We start from the raw sequence: 20,099 nt of genomic DNA on the forward strand, positions 1-20,099 counted from the left end.
GGATCACTTCCACACTGATCCTTCTTGAAAACCTTTGACACTTCTAGTTCTCCTACTCACTGGTCTTTCTCAGTCTCCTTCCTCCACTACCCCTTAAATAAATGTTGATATGCTCAGGTCTCTTCTTTTGGTGTATCTTCTCCCCAGGTAATCTCATCCCATACTCTTGGATTTTACTCCACCCAAATCTGAATCACTTGCCCAGAGTTCTCCCTCTGTAGCTTCAGACCTGTATATCTGGCTCCTTACTGTGCTTCTCCATCTGAACATTCCACACACATTATATATTCCCCAATATAAGATATGCCCCTCCCCTTGTTTTCCCTATTATGTTAGGTGGTACTACTAGCTACCAAGACTCTCAAGTCAGAAGATTGGGAATTATCCTAGCTTATCTCCTCTCCCACCCCACCCTGAAATCAGTCACCTTACCCTTCCTCCTCTGTGTATCTGGATCCCCTCCACTTCTCTCCATCCTCGCAGCAACTGCCTTTTTGCCTACCCTATTTCACTAGGCTGGAGTCTTTACCTCCAGTCTCACTGTCCTCCACCCCATCTCCCACTCCCCTCACTAGACTACTTACCTTGCTTAAAAGTTGAGTTGTCATAGATGGTTCCTCCACAATCTGATCCCAAGCCTTACCCTCCAGCACTTCATTGCTAAGACACTTTATTTAGGCATACACCACTTTGTAAGAGGCTCAAAAACCTTTTTGGAACAATAAAATATACATATCCTTGCTACCTGAAGTGTGATTCTAAGGACATGCAGAACTAAGGGTCTGCATCACCTGGGATTTTATTTAAAACCCAGAATTTCAAGTCCCACCTACTGTATCAGAATCCTCATTTTAACAAAATCTCCAGGTGCTTTATGTGCACATTAAAATTTGAGAAGCAATGACTTGTAAAATAGTCTTTTTATTTTTTATTTTTATTTTTTTTAAATTTTATAGCTACTTTATTTATTTATTTATTTATTTTTGGCTGTGTTGGGTCTTCGGTTCGTGCGAGGGCTTTCTCTGGTTACGGCAAGCGGGGGCCACTCTTCATCGCGGTGCGCGGGCCTTTCACTATCGCGGCCCCTCCCGTTGCGGGGCACAGACTCCAGACGCGCAGGCTCAGTAGCTGTGGCTCACGGGCCCAGCTGCTCCGTGGCATGTGGGATCCCCCCAGACCAGGGCTCGAACCCGTGTCCCCTGCATTAGCAGGCAGACTCTCAACCACTGCGCCACCAGGGAAGCCCTAAAATAGTCTTTTTAAATGAGTCAAGAAACCAGAGCTGAGGGAAAATCTGATGAAGCCAGTGCTGATAAATGCATGAAGTCAGGTGGTCTACAATTAATTGGTGGTGGGGTGGCATTGCTGAGGGTATAGTGACTCTGAGGAAGCGAAACAGCAGACAACTGGGTCAAGTCGAGATTTTTTGTGTATACAGGTACTAGACTTAGTACTTACTCTCCCACTACCTCTCTCCTGCCTCCTTTCATGTCACTGTGCCTACATCAAAAAATCTTCTCTTTAAAGGCCAGCCTCTCTGATCTTACTTTCCGGAGGGCTAAAGACCAAGCCCTCCTCACCAGCCCCCAGTCCTTCCTTAGTTTCCTGAGGTTAGCTGTGACAGAGAGATCAAAGAACTGGCCTCTCCTATCTTCCAACCTTTATTCATCCTTTAATCAGTCCAGGTATCACTTCTTCCAGAAAGCCCACTCTCCCTCCCTGACCTACCCTGATGGCTGTGCACCAGGCCATCAAGGCACTTTTCACCCTGTACTGAAATTGATTAATGGGAGGCATTACACAGCTGTGCCTAGGGGCACACACTTGAATCAGACACACTCAGGTATGAATCCCAGCTCCCCCTCCTACAAAATCCGTGACTTTGAACCATGACCTAACCTCTCTGGACTTTGGTGTCCTCACCTGTAAAATGTGGCTAATAACAGTGCTTTACTGTCCAAAACTGTTGAGAGGAATGGATGAATTAATATACGTGGCAATAACGTGTGCCATTCCTCACCTGTCCCCAGCGCCCGCTGTAAACAGTAAATAGTAAATAGCTGAGTAGCTGCAGCGCTTATAGGTATAGGCAGGCTGGCCAATTTTGGGCCAGGAGGAACTGGAGGCTGGTGAGGCTCCTGGAACTCCTTCCAACTTTTGCTGTTTGGTGCTTCCTCCCGCGAGGGTAGGGCGGGATCATCGGGTTGATTGACGGCCGGCCCGCCCCCGGCTTGACGTTGTCCTGGTGTTGTTGCTGCGGCCGCACGTGGTCAACTGAGTTCGCCTCAGACTCGGCTGCGCCCCGCGTCCTCAACACCAGCACCAGCCGCTGCCTTCCTGCTCGTCCCGCCCGCGCTATGTCCACATCCACCAGCTGCCCGATTCCCGGGGGCAGGGACTGGCTGCCTGACTGCTACAGCACCACTTTGGGGGGCACACTATACGCCACTACCCCCGGAGGTCAGCGGCCCGGCCAGCGTGTGCGTGTCGCGGGACGTGGGCGGGGAGGTGCGAGCCTGGACTTGCCTGCAGGCCCCTCTGCAGGTTGTAGCTTTGAGGGGGGTGGGTGCTTGGAGCCAAAGCCCAGTTCCCTAAATTCTCAAAGTGATGCAACACGGCCTTGTGCCTAGTTTCCTAGTGACTGGGCAGAAATCATCACTATGGCCTGGGTTCTGGGCTCCTTGCTCACCCAGCCCTCCTGACTTGCCGCCTGGGTGCAGAAGCCGAGGCCCCAGTTGAGTGTGGCTTCAGCAGGAAGCAACTGGGTCTTGCAAAGCTGCAAATGCAGGACTCTGGCAGTTGGGGGCAGGAGCTTCGGGTCTCTGCGCTGGCTGGCTTGACTAGTGGCAGATTGGTGGAGCAGCCTGGGATCATGCCTATTCAGGGGTTCCTGCCGCGGAGGCGAAGGGGAGGGGTGAGAACAGGGTAGGGCCTTTTGAGGACATGATTGGGGCCAAGTTCCTCTAGGCTGAGCTGAGCCTGACAGGACTTGGGAGGGGTCAGGATAAGAACAGTGTGTCCCTGTATTTCACAGGAGGAACACCGCTCCTCCCTGCAGGATATCAGAGCCCAGGTGGCAGCACCAGCCTTCGTATCTGCTCTTGGCTTCCTCATCCAACTGAGGCTGGAGGGCTAGGCCCTCCCTTGTGAACCAAAGCAATGAAGTTCCAGAGCCAGCAGAGCAGGACAGGAGCCTCCTGAAGTACTTGAGCTCCAAGTTTGGTGCTCCTCCTAGAGCCAAGACCTGAAGCTCCCCTAAACTAAAAGCCCCTGCCTAAACCAGCTGGGATGCCCCACTTGCTCTATGGTGCTTAGACACATCTTGGGTAGGCCCAGGAGACTTTAAGTGCTGTGAAGGCTAGTCAGCTGAGATCCTGGCCGGGCTGCAGAGCAAGTAGCCCTTTGAAAAATGGGAAGATGTGACCCCTTGGTCCCTAAAAGGCCTGTGTCTGGGGTCCCAGACAGCTCTGTACCCAAGCTCCTGCCTCTTACCTAGCCCCTACCCCTTGACAGGCACCAGGATCATCTACGACCGAAAGTTCCTGCTGGAGTGCAAGAACTCACCCATTGCCCAGACGCCCCCCTGCTGCCTCCCTCAGATTCCCGGGGTCACAACTCCTCCAACAGCCCCACCCTCCAGGCTCAAGGAGCGGAAGGAGCAGAAGGAGACAGAGGAAGAGATACCTGGTAAGGAAAGCAGGCCCCCAAATTTAAAAATGGCTTTGAGCCCAAATGCCCCAGTTAAGTAGAGTGGGGGTTCGATTCTGAGAGGGGCTTCTTCACTGACACTGAACCTGCAGACCCCAGCCCAGCAACCAGTCCTCCTGCCTTTTCTCTCTCCAGATGACGCACAGTTTGAAATGGACATCTAATCCAGTGAAGATGACCCTGTGTGTGGAGTAAGAGGAATCCCTCACGCTGCTGCTGCTACCTCCTTTTTCTGGGGTATCCAAAGGCCAGCTGGCCTCATCTAATCCAGAATGGGGTGATATGGTGGTTCTGGGCCTCCCTTAGCTCTGAGGCAGCTAGACCGGGGATAGGAATGGGCAACTTGCCAAGCCCTTAGTTCTACTACTCTTTGGTCTGTAGGCACTCCTCCCAACCCCTGGCCCTTGGCTCAGGCTGAGGCTGAGGCTGGGGCTGGGGGATGGAGAATGTCACTGTCTGACTGCTTAGTAAACATTCAAAGAAATGCCTTGGCTCCAGTGTTCTCCTCAATGCTGATCTTCCCATCTCAGCCATAAAGCTAAGGGTCCCAGCAAACCTGGTTAGGATCAGAGGTCCCAGGTTCCTTCCCAGCTCCCACTGGGCCCACTTCCAGCAGCACTTAGAGCCTGAGGCAAGCTTTGGGGGCAGGCCATAGGAGCTGCCAAACCATAAACAGCAATAGCCTGACCCCTGCCAAGGGCTGTTCCAGCCTTTCCAGGAAGCAGCCTTCCTGGAATCAGGCCTCTCTACCAGTCCCTCCTTAGCTTTTCCAAAGCAGGAGAAAAGAGGCACTGTCCCAGCCTATAGCCTTCTTTTGTCTCTCCCCATACCTTTTCTGCCTCCCACCTGTAAGTACCAACTATATTCCAACACTGGAAACCTGTACTCTCCCTTCTCACAGCATGATATGAGCCTCCTGGCCCCTTCCACCTGGTTCTGTTGTCCTCAAAGCGTTAGAAGACCTTAGGGCCCAAACAGAGGCAGAAGTTTATTTGGTGAGTCAGATAAAGAGTCATAATCCTACTCTCCCCGTCTCCTGAAAAAAAAAAAATCATGATCCCATATGTCAGCAATCTGGTCTTTTTCACCTTCAATTTATACAGCTAGGTTCTAATCTCTGTAGCACTTGCATACCTCAAGGGTGATGCAATGCAAATAGGTCAGTCTCCTTTTTTTGAGGGAAAAAAAACTCCCCATGCTATTTGAGCCTCTGTTCCCATACTGAAACAAAATCATCCAAACATAGGGTTACTCAGCCCAGCAAGGGATGTATGTTTCTAATTTGGGGGAGAGTGGCAGGCAGTAGTCTACTCACACCTAGCAAGGCCATTCATGATGAATAGAGGAAGAACAGAGGTGTGCACGGTGCACAGCGAGCAGGGCAGTTAAGGATACCAGAGGAAACCAGTTTGGCATAGGAAGGGCTCATCTCTCCTACCCAGGTCCCACCACATTGAGATGTTTTTATTGAAATGCATATGGTATGGGTAACAAGCGGCCTCCCTGTGGTCCAGGAGGGACCTCTTCCCCCAGAGATGGGTCAGGCCAAACACCCCAATGGGGCAGACAGTCTCCCAAGTGGTAAAAGGGAACCAAGTTAGGGAAGGCCTCCCATGCCAAGGCATAAGAGATGGTGTGAGATCAGTCTGGGGAACCCATAGGATTAAGGATCGTGTTGGATGCCTGGCACGGTCTGGTTCTGCTCAGTTGTGGCTACAGATTTCTCTTCATTGGCCTCCTCCTCTGAAGACAGACTCCTCTTTTCCGCAATTAATCTTTTAACTCCCACCATCCACTGACTGACCTCAGTCACATGGTCAACCATGAGTGAGCGGTGGATGTCATCTGCTGCATCCCACTGGTGGCTTGAAAGCTCTGAGGAGAGAGAGGGGCTGAGCAAGAAACCTGGAGCAAAAAACATAGCTGCAACTCCTCCCCTCCCAACCAGTCAAAATCTCAGCACCTAGTCCAACTTGGACAACCATGGCAGGATGAGGGACTTAGGCTATACCAAGGGACCCAGCCACACCTTGCACCAGCAGAGCCATCCTCTTCTTTACAGGCATTGACAGCTTCCCTCCAGCCCACTGTTCCTGCAGCAGAGCCAGGCGTCGGCTGATGTCATCACATACCTGCTTCTGAGAGACAGAAGCCCCCTCCAAGTCAGTGCTGCCAGCCCAGCAGGGGCAGGGAAAGGAGCACCATATAGGAAGCACCTGCTTTGTCTGGCCCAGGAACTTTACACTCTAAGAGTTATGGTTCTTTACGCAAAGATTAGAGGCCCCACTAAGAATCTGATGAAATCTATGGATCTTCTCAAGAAAAATGCATGTATGGCTAGAATTTTTAAATTTCTGGAGTTTCTCATATGCTCAGAAATTAATTCTATAGTGCTGCTTTACAAATAAGGAAACTAAGGACCAAAGAGGTGAAGATCACTCTGCTACTTTCCTTTTTTTTTCTTTTTTATATAAACTTATTTATTTTATTTATTTATTTTTGGCTGCGTTGGGTCTTCGTTGCTGGGCACGGGCTTCTCATTGTGGTGGCTTCTCTTGTTGCGGAGCACGGGCTCTAGAGCGCAGGCTCAGTAGTTGTGGTGCACCGGCTTAGTTGCTCTGCAGCATGTGGGATCTTCCCGGACCAGGGCTCGAACCCATGTCCCCTGCATTGGCAGGCGGATTCTTAACCACTGCGCCATCAGGGAAGCCCCTCTGCTACTTTCCTTTAAGACTCCTCAGATCCCTTGCCTCCAGAGAACTGAGGAAACATTATCAATAAAAAAAAGGGGCTGTTGTTGTTGGGTTTTTTTTTCCCCTCCCTAAGCATAATATCAGCAGGGTCTGTTCTCAGTGGCCTAGAGGTACGTAAATCAGGCTGTTATTGTCACTAATGGGAGTTGAATTCAATTCTTGTTCCTATAAGCCTCTTCTGAGGATTGTGAACCCTCCTAAATCCTGTGTTCATTTTTTCTAGGAAGTCCTTAGCAAATTCTGAAGGGGTTCATAACTCAGAAAGGATTAAGAGCCATTGCCCATAGGGTCAGAGGGTCTACCTTTGAGAGTCATACTTGCATCTGGCTGTTGATGGGAGCTTTCCCACTTACCTTTGTGTGGCCACGGCAATCCTCCAATGCCCGTTCCAAAGGTCTCAATACATCTTCCAGCAGAATCTCAGACTCAACAACTGGGAAATTTGTGGGCTCCATACTGGAGGGAGGACAACTCCCCACAAATGGGGGTCTGGAAGCCTTACTTGACAGAGGTGGAGGCCCCATTGGGGGGGCCCCAGGAGATGTCTCTAAGGTGGGGACTGAAAAGGTAAAGCAGGATCAAGCAAACATGGCTTAAATAGGTACAAAGAAATAAAATGGATGATGTGATAAAGAGGAATAGTAGAGGGACCTACCTAGCCTGAGTGTTCAAGGAAGGCCTTATAAGATGATATCTAAGTTTATCCCAGCTCACACACTATGTGACATATGGCAAGTTACCTTTAACCTCTGAGCTTGGGTTCCTCTTCTGTAAAATGGGGATATTATAGGAATAGTACTTATTTCACAGGGTTGCAATGATGATTAAGTAAGAATATAGGTACAGCTGCTACATTAGTGTGTAGCAAAAAGTGCTCACAAAGTTAAGAACTTGGATGAGATAGATGCAGCCATAAAGAGTTGAAGGAACCATGTACTAGGGCAGAGGTAAGGGAAGGGCCCAAGAGGTGGAAAAAGTCCTGACTTGTTCAAGGAACAGAAACAAGGCCTGTGTGGCTGGAAATGATTAACACTGAAGAAAGTAGTATGAGCTTTCACTGGAGAGGTAAGCAGGGATCCAGACCCTGCAGGGCTTTGGAGGAGTTTAGTCTTGAGCCATTACTCCATTAATGGTAACAGGAAGCCACTGCAGGTTTATAAAAGCAGGGACTGATGTCACTAAACTTGTTTTTTATGACGTTCACACTCTGTATGGTCTGTGAAAAGCTGATGAGAATAGGTAGAGGAGGGCAGGTTAACAATAGTCCAGGAAAGAGAATGCTGGCATGGACTACAGTGAAAGAGCAGATGAGGGGAAATGGAGTGGTCTGAGATATATTTAAGAGGAGGTAGAACAGATCTTGATGGAACAGGGGGTGAAGGAGAGAGAAGCCAAGGATGACTCTTGGTTTCTGACTTTAATGATGGGATGGTGGAATCACTATGGAAAATGAGAAAACTGGAGGAGAAAAGTCAAAAATTACTTTTAGGTATCAACATCCACATGGATGATAATTCATCTAATTTGGTCTGTCAATTTGACCTTCTCACCTCCAATAACCATTTTTTCCACCCAACCTCAGCCTCCCATCCCTCTCTGCCTTGTTCTCAGCAACAATGACCACCCCTCCTACCCTTCCAGCTCAGCTACTCAGATTTTCGAGGTGCATTAAACTCACTCCCTTTAAATTCATAGCTACAGATTTTAAAAGGCATTCAACATTGCCTGGAGATCATATACTTTGCCTCATTTTTCCACTCTTCAGAACAACTATTTTCACATCTTATCTCCTCTAAACTCTTCTACCTTCTCCTTTTATTTTCCTTTCCCTGCTGTCTCTCTACTTCTGACCCTACCTCATATTTCACTGAGAAGATAAAGGTCGTTGAACAGGAACACTCTCATCTTCTCACCACCAGTTCTACTAACCCACCTGCATCTGTGGCTGCTTTCCTTCCTCCTCTAATAGATGAAAGGTTCCTGTTCCTATCAGAGGCCATCTCTGCAGCTGTACTCTGCATCCCCGCCTCTCTTGCCTTCTCTAGGCTTCCCTCCTGCAGTTATCCCTTTTCTCCTGTGCCATCAGTTCTCCCTCTCTACTAAACAATCCCATCAGCATACAGAACCATCCCTTACCTCACGCTGCATCCTCAGGCACTGCCCTATTTCTCATCTCTGCTTTACAGGAGAATTTCTTCAGTGAGCTGACTACAGTTACTCTCTCCACTTTTCACATTCTCTCCTCAGCCCATTCCTGCTGGGTTTCTGCTCTCATCACTCCTGACTACTTTTGTTAGGGTCACTAGTGATTGTTACGTTTGTCAAATCAAGTGGTCCCTTTTCTCCATCTTATTTAACCTCTCAGCAGCATTCATCAGGGTTGAATCAAGATTTTAATCTCTCCCAGAGTAAATGTTACTTTTCTTCTTCTTTTGCTCTTTCTCAGTCTCATTTGCTAATTCCTTCCCTGTTCAACCCTGAAATGCTAGAGCACCTTAGGGCTCTGTCTTGGATCCTCTTTAGGCCTCTATCCACACACACTCTTTATTCAAGCCCATGACCTCAAATACCATCCATGTGACAGTGACACATTTCTGTAATTCTGGCCTAGACCTCTCCCCAGAGTAGCAGCCCAAATTTAACATGGCCAAGACAGAAAGCTTGCTTTTTTCCTCACCCACCAAAACCCAGTTATCCCATATCAATGAACAACACCATCCACTTCCTCAAGTGAAAAAATGTATGTTACATTGCTTCTTCTTTCACCTCACCTACTATACCTACTCATTCCTACTGACTTTCTCCATAACATATCTTATATCCATCCAATTCCTACCACCTCTAGTACTCAAGCCCTTGTCCAAATCATCATTACATCTTATCTATGTTAGCATAATAGCCTCTTAATTTGTCTTTCCACTTCTTCCCTAAAATCTGTTTTCCACACAGGAGACACAGTGGTCTTTTTAAAGATATAAGTCAGTGTTTCTCAACCTGGGGAGATTTTGCCCCCAGGACAAATGTCTGGAGACACTTTTGGCTGTCACAACTGGGTGGGTGCTACTGACATCTAGTGAGTAGAGGCCAGGGATACTGCAGACATCTTACAATGTATGGGACAGTCTCTCACAAAAAAGAATTATCTGGCCCAAAATGCCATTAGTGCTAAGGTTAAGAAACTCTGATTTATATTATAACTCTGCAATGTTACGGGTGTGGATAAGAGAGGAGTGAAAAGAGCTGAATTTGAGCTCCCTTTACAGGGCCACAGATCCACCTATTGGCACGGGAAATGCTCAGGGGAAAAGGACGCCCTCCTCTACTTTAAATTTTTCCATGGCTTCCACTTTACGTAGATTAAAATACAAACTCCTTATCCTGGTTTACAAAAACCCACTATGATCTGGCCCCCTGCGTACTTCTCAGATCTTAATCTCTATCCCTAGCCCACTGTGCTCTAGCCATCAGATATTCCTTCAGTCTCTGAATTTGCCAAACTTATCTCAGGGCTCCTGCAGTAGCTGTTTCCAATGCCCTGAATGCTCTTGCACCTGATTTTTGTGTGGCTAGCTTTTAATCATTCAGATTTCAGCTTAAGTGTCAGCCCCTTAGGTACCTTAGTTACCCCGTCACTCTTACATCACCCTGTTTTACTTCTCTGCAAAGCCCTTACCACCATTTCATCTATCTCCAAAGCGATAGTGTGAACTCCCAAGAAAACAAAACTTTTGTCTTGTTCACTGCTGTTTAGTTTGCCTTCAAACACAGTAGGTGCTCAGTAGATGATACTGATTAAATGAATAACACGTTAAATCTGAGATGCTTATCATACAGTCAAGTGACGAGGAAGAACAGACAAATGGGTATACCACGATGGGGTTCTAAGATCCAGGTTGGAAATAGGATTTGAAAATAATTTGGGAATTAAAAACTATATTAAAAACCGTATGTCTGGATGAGATCACCTAGGGGGAAAGCACAGAGAGATTCTTTTGAGACCAACGTACCAATTATTTACCTGGGCAACAGGTAAGGAGCTCGGAAAAGGGCCAGAACTGGGCCCCTTTCTGGGGCTCCAACCTCTCTCCTCAGGAAGTCCTCAGCAAAAAAGGCCCACGGTACAAGCTTATCCCTGGCACCGCCCATTCTCGGCGGCGCACAGGGCCCCCACGCACCTCTGGGGGATCCATCCTGGGGAGCGGCGACCCTCTTGGTGAGCGGCGTGCGCTTGGGTCCGCCAGCCTGGGTCTGCAGCCCGTATGAGAATTGCGGCGGATCGTTCCAGCCCCGCTCCTTGTTGCCTGCGAAGGTGAGAGGACGTGTGAAGCGAGCCCGGGGGCGACAGAGGGTCCGCACCCCGCGTGGTAACCGCCCGCAGCCTGGGCCGGCGGTAGACCCAGAGCCCCAGCCCACCCGCCGCGCTCACCCGGTTTCACGTACAGCCCCGCCATCTCCACTTCCGCACGGCCAGCGGGGCATCACGTCACTTCCGGGGCGGCCGCACCCGAGCTGGCTGGGGCACGCCCCCGGCAGGGCTGGTTGCCTGGAGCCCTCCAGGTTGGACAGTTCAGAAACGCTGGGAATCACCGTCGAGGCCCTGCTCCAACTCCCGAAGGAACTCTAAATCTATTCCAGCTAATAACGCACGGGGCCCTAGTAGGGTACCAAGTGGGGCTGTTTTCCAGGAGGTGGCGCTCTAGGAGCCCAAGTGGGTTCTCTCTCTCCAAATCTCACAGTTGCTCTCAGGAGCAAGTTTAAACCACCAGAAGCTCCTGTCCCACACATGCCCCCACTGTGATCTAGCCAGGTGGACTTCCAGAACCTCTGTCCACTTTCCTGAACGTTTACACTCTCTCGGCTGGAACGTATTTATCAGGAAGCCTAGCACACTGAACGCACCTCAGACCACGTACTTCAGGTGTCTCACCTGAGCTCCCACAACCTTCTGAGATTTCCCAGCTGTACTACAAATTATCTTCAGTGCTGTTTATTTGACTCTTGTTTGACAGTTCAGAAGGTGGAACTCCTATTTTATTATACCTCCAGTGCCAACCTTAGTGCCTAGTGCCTATATATACATAAAAATATATTTCTTAAATGAAGTCATTTTTCCAACACTCCCATGCCCTTATGTGACTACCTGCAGCCACCAACACCAAGCACAGACGCAGACACTCATCTCATACAGGTTGTTAACTCCCAACCCAGTCCCAGGCCCAATATACTCACATCCAGTGAGGTCACTGAGGGATTTTTATTTGTACTGATTTTGCTATAAAGTGTTGCTGAGGTAGAGCCAACTGTCCAGGGCTGGACAGGGGCAAGGAACACAGGGACCCAGGGAGAGGAGAGCCCGGGGCCTAGGCTGTGGTACAGGGCCTCTCAATCATCCATATAAACAATAAATTAAGCAATAAATAGAGGGTGGGCAAGGGTCACTGGGGCAGGCAGAGAAGGCTCCAAGGGGCGAGAGGCTGCGGGCCCCTGGGGAATGAAGGGGTACAGAGTCAGGCATGGACCCAGAACCTCCTTCCCCAGTCCTCCCCGATTAATTTAGGGCATGTGGAGCAGAGAGGGTTTCAGCCGGAAGGCATCAAGAAAAGAGAAGACGCCCCGCTTTCGAGGGGCTGCCCCTGCACCCCCAACCCCTCCTTTGAGCAGGGGGAGGGGCAGGGGACCTCCAGGGGAGTCCACGGAGCTGGTCTGCTTGAGCCGCAGGCGGGCACGGGCCTGGGCACCCCAGGCCTTGCCTCGAGCCGCAGAGGCCACAAGACACTTCTGGTACTGAACCTAGGGAGAAGGGGAATGTGAGGATCCAGCTCCTTTCTGCCCCTGGAACCCCTGAAAGCTTCTGCAGGACAGGGACCCGGCCAAGGCTTCAGTAGGAAATGAAGCTGGTAGTCTGCCACGTTTGGAGCCCCTATAGCATTCACAGGTAGCTCAATAACAAAAGCCTAAAACCTGACATTCACTGAGCATTTAAGGAGAGCTCGACACTGTGTTAAGTTCTTTATATATATATAATCTAATTGATCTAGTTATTTATCAGGTGTTATAATCAACATTTTGCAAATGAGGAAGTGAGATTCAGAGAGAATACATGACTTGCCCAAGGTCACGTAATCAGAAATTGATAGAATTGGAATTCACAACTAGTTCTGATTGCACGGCCTGTGCTCTTAACCATACCTACCACTATGCTAACTCTCCTCCATCTCTCACTGCAGTGGACTGGACCCTGGCAAAGTGGACTCCCTAGTCAAGGGGATGTTCTACAACCCAGTCCCAGTGCAACTGCTCTGCTCCTCTCTCATTTGAATTCAACAGGGTTCTAAATGGTCTTCTTACTTCTCTTGTGTCTTCCAAATCTTCTACCCATACTATAGCTTCAGTGATCTTCCAAATCCACAAACTTGACTTCACTGTCCTGCTCAAAACCTTTCAATGGCTCAAAGTGCCTCAAGGTAAAACAAATTCATCACCCTACCTTGTAAGTTCTTCCATGACCTGGATTCTGCCATTCTTTCTGCCCCTATCTCTCACTCCATCCCCCCCTGCACTCCAGATACACTACATTCTTTTACATACTCTAATCCACTGACATCCCTCTCACCTTCACAGCTGGGGTTCCCTGTACTTGGCACATGTCCTGTCCCATTCCCCTTCACCTGGATAACTTCCCTCCTTGGACCTTCAACTCTCAGTTTTCTATCACCTCTTTCAGGTAGCCTTCTTGAACCTCCGAAGGGGCCATATCCTCCATCATCCTGTGGTGTACAACTTCTTTCTGGCCTGTCTCTGCTCTAACCTAAGTGTTCTGTGAGGGCAAAGGCTATGCCCTCTAAACCACTGAATTCCCAGGGTCAAGTATGGTTGAGTTCCAGCAAGCACTCGTATTTGAGTGAATAAGTGAACTGAACTCAGTGCAAGTGTCCCATACTCAAATGCCCACAGATAACCAGAAAACAATCTAAATGAGAGAAAACAGGGAAGACAATGCTCACCCTTCAAGGCACAGCCCTTACACAATTCCAGCTAAATGCTGAAATGTATACGTGTGGACCCAAGTGTCAGAGCTTCTGATATTTTATGAAAAACACAAATAGCAATTATTATGTGAAATGTCCTGGCCTTTAAATATTGGCAACTAATTAAAACCTATTAAAAACAGCATGAGGGTCAAATAAAATACTACTGAACCACAGTCAGCCCTGGCATAGCTGGTTTGTGATCTCTGGAGAGGTTGCCGATCCTGAACCCCAGTCACCAGTACAGAGCAGCTGCAGGGCAATCCCACCCACCCATTCCCACCCCTAACTCACCATGCAAGCAGCCTGCACAGCTTCGGAGAGTCCCCCTGCATGGGGCTGGCACCAGAAGGCCGCACACTGGAAGCTCTGACGGCCCAGGTCGGCAATGAGGCCAAAGGAGTGTGGGTCACGACCAACACCAATAAAGGTCACGAGGCGCACAGGGCACTGCCACAGTGGCTCCTCCTCTGCACCAGCCTTTGCCTGCCCAAATCAGGCCTAGTCACTAGAGGGCCAGGTACTAGCTGGACCCACTGAGCACTTCCAGTAGCAAGCAGTAACCCCTTGGCATCCCCGCCCACCCCTCCACAGCCCCCAACTTCACCTTCTTCTGGCTGGTACCTGAATGGGATGTGCAGTCATGAGAGAGTCAGATACGCTGAGCATGGCAGGGACCCAGGTGTCCCGGTCCCCATGGGTGGTGAGGGTACCAATGGCCTCGTTCAGCACGTCCATGCCTGGGGGGGGACAAGCCCACCATGGTGTCTCCCAGGCATAACAAAAGATCTGCAGGGAGTGTCTAGGCCCCTCTCACTGACTTAGGATTCAGAGAGATGGGAACAGAATAGCTGCAGCCAGGCTTAGACTCCTGAGTTGAGAAGGGTGGTACATCCCAGGCTATAGAGGGCCATGGGAGCACTCTTAGAAATGGTGGTAGATCCTTCTTTTCCCACCTTCCTCTTCTCTTATGCAGCCCACCCCCTCCAGCCCACTCAGTCCTCACCCATGGCTTTGGTGACTGGCAGGGTCCCCATGTACAGTGCCTCGTACTTCTGAGCAGCCTGGCTCACCGCATCCAGTAGCTCCACTGAAATATATACACCAAGTTGGCCTGGGTACTCGCTCAATGACCCTTTCTCCACGCTTCTAAGGGAACTGAAACTAGCAGAAAAAAGGCCATGGATGTTCCTCCAGTTTAGAGTTTGGGATCCCTGGGACAAGGACACCTCAGAAGTTCTCTCTCTCCAGAGAAGTACTAAATAACCAGAACCCCCTTCCCATCTTTCACCAAAGTAGCCTGTTGGTGCAGTGCAGCCCTTCCCTCCCCATACCTTGTCGAGGCAGGTCTTCAGGGGAGATGGGGTCTAGTGAGCAGCAAGGGGAATCACCACTGACCCCTACTCGCTCTGACAAGATCTGAAACACAATGCAGCCAGCATGAGGTGTAGGGAGGGGGAAGTGAGGTAAGGGAGCCAATACCACTCTAACCCAACCACCTTAGCAGCTTCAGACCCAGCTCCATACCCACATTCCCTGCCCCACTCCTGGCCCTTACCTGGGCACAGAGCCCGTGTAGGGCACTGGAAATGGCCTTGGCAGGGACGTCACAGCGAAACACATGGCACTTGAGCATACAGCTGTCTTTGTCACCCGCCACAAAAGCGAAGTCCCTGGCAGGGTCAGAGATGGGACTAGGGCGGGGCCAGGGATGGAGCTGGGGTAGAGGCTAGGTAGGGACAGGGGCCTGTAGTGCCTGCAGGAGGCTGGAAAGTCAGGGTTATGGCAGGGATGGAACAAGGAGATCAGGGCTGGGGCTCCAGGCGCCTGGCTGTCACTCACCTGTCACTGTTCCAGAAGCATGTGGGAGCACAGGAGAGAATCAGCCCAGCCTCTCAGGCTCTCCCCCATCCGTCCCTCCTGAGCTGGGCCCACCCTCCCCAACCAGGGCTGTACCAGGCAGGGGAGGCAGAGCTTGGGTACATGTCAGAGGACCTGTGTCCAGGGGTTCAAGTACAGAGGGTCAGTATCAGCGGGCATCACAGCCTGCAAGGGGGAGGGAGGAGCAACTCTCACTTCGAGGGATGTAGGGGTCCTCACCGGCCCTTGGAGCTGCCCACACCCCATACACGAATGTGCACCAGAGGCTGGTGGTGGATCAGACTGTGGTCCAGGGGATTCACCAGGCTCATCACATCCTTCTTCAGGATCATCAGCATGTTCTGGCCCTGCCAAGGAGAGGTCAGCCCGGAGCTCAGGTGAAGGTGGTTGCCATGAGGAACAGGCAATTCAGGGACAACCACCTCTGCTGGATGCTGGGCTGAACCCCTTAAAGGGCCAGCCAGCTTACCTCGCCCCAGGCACCATCCGGGGGCTGGCTCTGGCTACAGGTCTGGGCCAGCTGCTGGATGCAGTTATTGACTGCAATACTGCTCTTCCCTGGTACCAGGTCCTCTTCAGGTACTTCTACCCAGCCCAGAGAGCGGACTGCAAAGCACTGACGGGTTGAGGAAAAGGACAGGAGGACCCTGAGTAAGTAGAGGTGAAGTAGGGTGGGAGGTGCCACAGGCTCCACATATATAAACCCTCTGAGACCTCCCTTCAGCCTTGATCACCTCTGCTCAGCCCAGTCTCACCCCTGACCTTTCCCTTGGGACCCTCCCCAATGCCCTGGGCTGGCCCTCAGGCCCAAGTCACTACCTTAGCCCCTGGCTCCATTCTCTGGATGTAGGATTCTTCACCATACCAGGACAGAGAATTACTGGAATAGAGCAGAGCTCGTAAGAGGGCCACAATTCCTACAGAAGGGACAATGGTGAGGACTAGACTACTCGATGGGCACAAGATGTGGGATAAGACCCAGAATATAGTGTCCCAAATATAAAGTCAGAGTGAGACAAGGCCCAGGACATATTACATAAATGTAACATAAAGCATGGCTTAGAATTTGAGGGAAAATTCAACACACAAGACACAGAATAAAACAAACATGGAACAGGGTCCAAAATCTGGACCAGAGCCCCAAATCAGGACAAGAAGACCCTAGAACACAGGATAGGAACCTCCGTGGACAGAACCTAGGGTAGTGACCAAGGCCTAGAACATGAGAGGTCAGGACCCAGAACACATAAAACAACATGTAGCAAAAAACAGTTTGGAACAAGGAACAAAACTCAAAACACTGGGAGAGTCAACAATATGGGACAGAGGCAAGAACACATAAAACAACATGTAGCAAAAAACAGTTTGGAACAAGGAACAAAACTCAAAACACTGGGAGAGTCAACAATATGGGACAGAGCCAAGAACACATAACAAAACCCTAAACATGGGACACAGGCCAGAACCTGTGCTGGAAAGCGGACTGTGGGTCCAGCTGCATCTTTGAGTGCCATGGAACCCCAAGCCTTTCATTTTTGCCTGGCCTATCCCTGTTACCTCCGGTCCAGTGAGCTCTCCAGGCTGGAGAAGGATCTCCCCTTGGGGGGCCGAAGTCCCCAAATTCCCTCCGTCTTCTGTAGAGAGGGGGCTAGGTCAGTGTGGCAGCAGGCTTAGATCCACACATGAGCTCGGGCCCCCACCTCACACTCCACCTACCGTGCCTGCGTCCTCTGCATCTCCTGACTCCCAGGTTGGGCGCTGCCACTGGGTGCTACCGCTGGGTACATGCCAATAATAAGTACCTGCAGCATCGCGGATCTTCCTCCAGCCAGGGGGCAAACCTGGCTCCCCCTCCAGACTCTGGTCCCCCCACAAGTCATCTACAGGAACGTGGAATTGGAGAAGGAAGGCATATATGTGCGCTAAGAATAACACTTTGTCATAACCCTTCCTCCAACCCAAAAGGCACAACTTAACGCTGAAGGTTCAGCCTGAGGGGCCAGGCTTCCAACCTTGGATACTGCAGTGCAAAGATCGGGGTTCATTTGTTCCCTGGTCCTCACTCCGAGACGTACGCCCCTCCCTGTCTTTGAGGCTGGGGTAGCCTTTCGCGCTCCCTCGTCCCCCCTCAGCTCCCGATCCTCCCATCGGGACCCTCTGTGCACACCATCGCAGTTGACCAGAATGATGGCCAGCATGTAATCCTTGCCCAGCATAGCCCTGGTCGCGTCCCCAGCTCGCCTCCGGAGCTGCTGCGCCTACAAGTCCAGCCTCTCTGCGCTGGAATCGGCCTGGCCAGCTGGCGCCGCACAAATACGGGGCGGGGCAGGGGCCGGGTCCTGGGGGCGGGAAAGGACCCGCCTGAGCAGCGCCCCCCGTCGAAAGGTGGCGCGTGAAAACAGCCGTCCGGATCCCCCAGTTGCCGCGCGTTGGCGTGCGAAGGTCTGGAGGAGGAGCAAGGTCCGCGGCGCGCACGCTGACATCATAGCTCAATTGTGAGCTCATCAACCGGCGGAAGATCCGCCAGGCGAACGTGCGCGGAGCGCACACGCGCACGAGTGAGATCATGGCGTTCAGGTAGTCTACGCGCGCGCACACGCAGCCTAGGTCTCAATGGGAGAGGTCACGTGGGAGTATCTGCGAAAAGAAGACCTTCAGGAAAGCGCCTCCACCCGTTCCAGAAATGCCCCGGAAGTGCCTGCGCCCTCAGTAAAGATGGCAGTAGCATTTGCCAGGAGGGAGGCGGTGCTGCGCCTGCGCAACAAGCTCGGCTGGGAAGATGGCGGATGACAAGGTGAGGGAACTGCAGGGTTGTCTGCAGTCTGAGGTGGGCTTCACAATTTTTTAGTCTTGGGGAGAGGCGACAGATGGGGCGGCTCCTGGGTGGGGTTGCCCCTTGTTTCTCCTGGGAGCGGACTTTTACTCCTGTCGACTGCCTCAATAATGGGAAGTGGAGTGGCGGAGCATTGCGCAAGGCAAGCGGAGCCGGGAATCCCCCAGGTGTCTCCCCACCCCCCAACCCCCAACCCCGGACCATCATGATCCTTAGTTACTTGCAGACATTCCTCACTCTGCTCCATTCCCTAACCACCGAAATTTCCCTTCCAGAGACAGGAAGTTTCCAACAGCACAGACAAACCCGCATTCGAACACATTCCTTGGGCACACTAATTTCGTCGTAATATGCGACCAAAATCCTGAATTCATTTACCCACACTCTTGCAGACAGCCACGTTCCCTCCCCCCGCACCGAACCCCAGCTCATCCAGTCACACATTCAGTTTGGGATGGGTTTGGGGAGGAAGGGGGAGAAGCCTAGGCAGAAATCAGGTTTACCCCCAAATTGTCCGAGGAACTGCCTCACCGTTAGTCTGGAAGTTCAGCACCAACCACACATTTGCTAAGTACTTGGAGTCCCTGTGTTAGGCCTCGGGACACAGACGACAAGATAGACTTTCAGGTAGCTTACTACTCACTAGCGCTTGCCGGATAAACTTAGGTCCCCTAGCTGTCCCTCTTGTCTTCTCTATTCACCGCTTACTGTATAAAATTTCTGTAAGAGTTGCTGTAAGTTACCGATGCAGGTCCCAATGGTCACCCCCTCCCAGGCCCCCGTGTGAATTCTTTTACTTTTCTTCCTTTACCACTATCATCTCAGGAAGGTTTTATAGGAAGGGGTTTCTTAGGCTCACTGCCTCCTGCCCCCAGCCTCTGATAGACTTGAGCAGGGGATGGGGCTGGGTCAACTTTCTGGAGCCAACCTCTCTTTTGTCCTAGGATTCTCTACCCAAGCTCAAGGACCTGGCATTTCTCAAGAACCAGCTGGAGCGCCTGCAGCAGCGTGTGGAAGACGAAGTCAACAGTGGTGTAGACCAGGTAAAGGTGCACCTGCCCCCTGCCTCCCACTTAGGCGTCATTGGTCAATATGCTTTTGAGTGGGTGGTAGAGATTCATTCAACAAATGGTTGGCTATTGAGGGCGTGTTCTCTGTGACCCCAAGGAAAGTTTCCCTGAGAAAATGGCCTTTGAACTGGGATCTTAAGTAGGGGTTAACTGGGTGAAGGGAGGAGGAGGGAACATTCCAGGCAGATGGAACAGCATAGGCAAAGCCCTTGTGGTCGGAGGTAGCATGATGAACATGCGAGGTGAAAGCAGTTCAGTTTGGCTGCAGTAGTGTGGGAGCATGCTAGGATATGAGACTGGAGAAGTAAGCAAGGGTCAGATTCCTCAGGGACATCTCTCTCAGTGGGATTCTGTGGTTAGAGCCTTCTAACCTCAGGGTTCTGACATTATGTGATCACAACTCCTAGGTTCTTTTTCTGCCCAGGACCTTGAAAAAATCTTTGGTGAGCATACTACGGTTTTCCAGAGTAAGGAGGAGCAGGTAGTGGAACATGCTAAGCCCAGCTTGAGTAGCTCCTGGGTAGAGAAGGGGAGAGCCTGGCTGAATTTTCTCCTACATTTTCCTCCACAGGATGGCTCGCTCTTGTCCTCTCCATTCCTCAAGGGCTTCCTGGCTGGCTATGTGGTGGCCAAACTGAGGGCGTCAGCAGTATTAGGCTTTGCTGTGGGCACCTGCACTGGCATATATGCAGCTCAGGTGTATGCTGTGCCCAATGTGGAGAAGACATTGAGGGACTATCTTCGATCACTGCGCAAGGGGCCCGACTAGCTCTGGATCCCATGGGGGAGGCAGGATGAGCAGCTGGGGCCTGCAGGTGGAGGCCTT

At 51.0% G+C, this 20,099-nt stretch overlaps 4 protein-coding genes across 10 annotated transcripts; 2 read left to right on the plus strand and 2 right to left on the minus strand.

The window, feature by feature from the left end:
* Positions 1–2,256: 2,256 nt before the first annotated feature.
* On the plus strand, positions 2,257–4,633 carry EIF4EBP3 (eukaryotic translation initiation factor 4E binding protein 3). 2 transcript variants are annotated; one of them, XM_057539858.1, is made up of 3 exons: positions 2,257–2,480; positions 3,514–3,687; positions 3,844–4,633. In XM_057539858.1, exons 1-3 carry the CDS (start codon positions 2,358–2,360, stop codon positions 3,901–3,903), a joined length of 357 nt encoding a protein of 118 aa, XP_057395841.1. In that variant the 5' UTR covers positions 2,257–2,357; the 3' UTR covers positions 3,904–4,633. The 2 variants fall into 2 exon arrangements, with proteins under 2 accessions (XP_057395841.1, XP_057395842.1); XM_057539859.1 differs by having other exon boundaries at positions 2,259–2,460; positions 3,844–4,628.
* A 518-nt stretch (positions 4,634–5,151) lies between these two features.
* On the minus strand, positions 5,152–11,012 carry SRA1 (steroid receptor RNA activator 1). The gene is made up of 5 exons (XM_007194096.3): positions 10,888–11,012; positions 10,637–10,762; positions 6,815–7,020; positions 5,738–5,846; positions 5,152–5,583 (listed from the first exon to the last, which is right to left on the minus strand). The coding sequence occupies exons 1-5, from the start codon at positions 10,910–10,912 to the stop codon at positions 5,372–5,374; spliced, it is 678 nt and encodes a 225-aa protein (XP_007194158.2). The 5' UTR covers positions 10,913–11,012; the 3' UTR covers positions 5,152–5,371.
* Positions 11,013–11,039: 27 nt separating this feature from the next.
* On the minus strand, positions 11,040–17,938 carry APBB3 (amyloid beta precursor protein binding family B member 3). Of its 5 annotated transcripts, none has more exons than XM_057539854.1 (12): positions 17,383–17,938; positions 17,087–17,250; positions 16,928–17,004; positions 16,190–16,250; positions 15,840–15,986; positions 15,590–15,717; positions 15,048–15,162; positions 14,824–14,908; positions 14,496–14,579; positions 14,114–14,229; positions 13,784–13,975; positions 11,040–11,114 (listed from the first exon to the last, which is right to left on the minus strand). In XM_057539854.1, exons 1-12 carry the CDS (start codon positions 17,936–17,938, stop codon positions 11,097–11,099), a joined length of 1,743 nt encoding a protein of 580 aa, XP_057395837.1. In that variant the 3' UTR covers positions 11,040–11,096. The 5 variants fall into 5 exon arrangements, with proteins under 5 accessions (XP_057395837.1, XP_007194155.2, XP_007194157.1 ...); XM_007194093.3 differs by lacking the exon at positions 11,040–11,114 and adding an exon at positions 11,181–12,251; XM_007194095.3 differs by lacking the exon at positions 11,040–11,114 and adding an exon at positions 11,181–12,251 and having other exon boundaries at positions 17,538–17,732.
* Positions 17,939–17,991: 53 nt separating this feature from the next.
* SLC35A4 (solute carrier family 35 member A4) lies at positions 17,992–20,049 on the plus strand. Of its 2 annotated transcripts, none has more exons than XM_028161815.2 (3): positions 17,992–18,197; positions 19,148–19,246; positions 19,845–20,049. In XM_028161815.2, the coding sequence occupies exons 1-3, from the start codon at positions 18,150–18,152 to the stop codon at positions 20,040–20,042; spliced, it is 345 nt and encodes a 114-aa protein (XP_028017616.1). In that variant the 5' UTR covers positions 17,992–18,149; the 3' UTR covers positions 20,043–20,049. The 2 variants fall into 2 exon arrangements, with proteins under 2 accessions (XP_028017616.1, XP_028017617.1); XM_028161816.2 differs by having other exon boundaries at positions 18,012–18,164.
* The last annotated feature ends 50 nt before the right edge of the window (positions 20,050–20,099 follow it).

This window comes from Balaenoptera acutorostrata, chromosome 2, assembly GCF_949987535.1.
Source record: "Balaenoptera acutorostrata chromosome 2, mBalAcu1.1, whole genome shotgun sequence".
NCBI lineage: Eukaryota > Metazoa > Chordata > Mammalia > Artiodactyla > Balaenopteridae > Balaenoptera > Balaenoptera acutorostrata.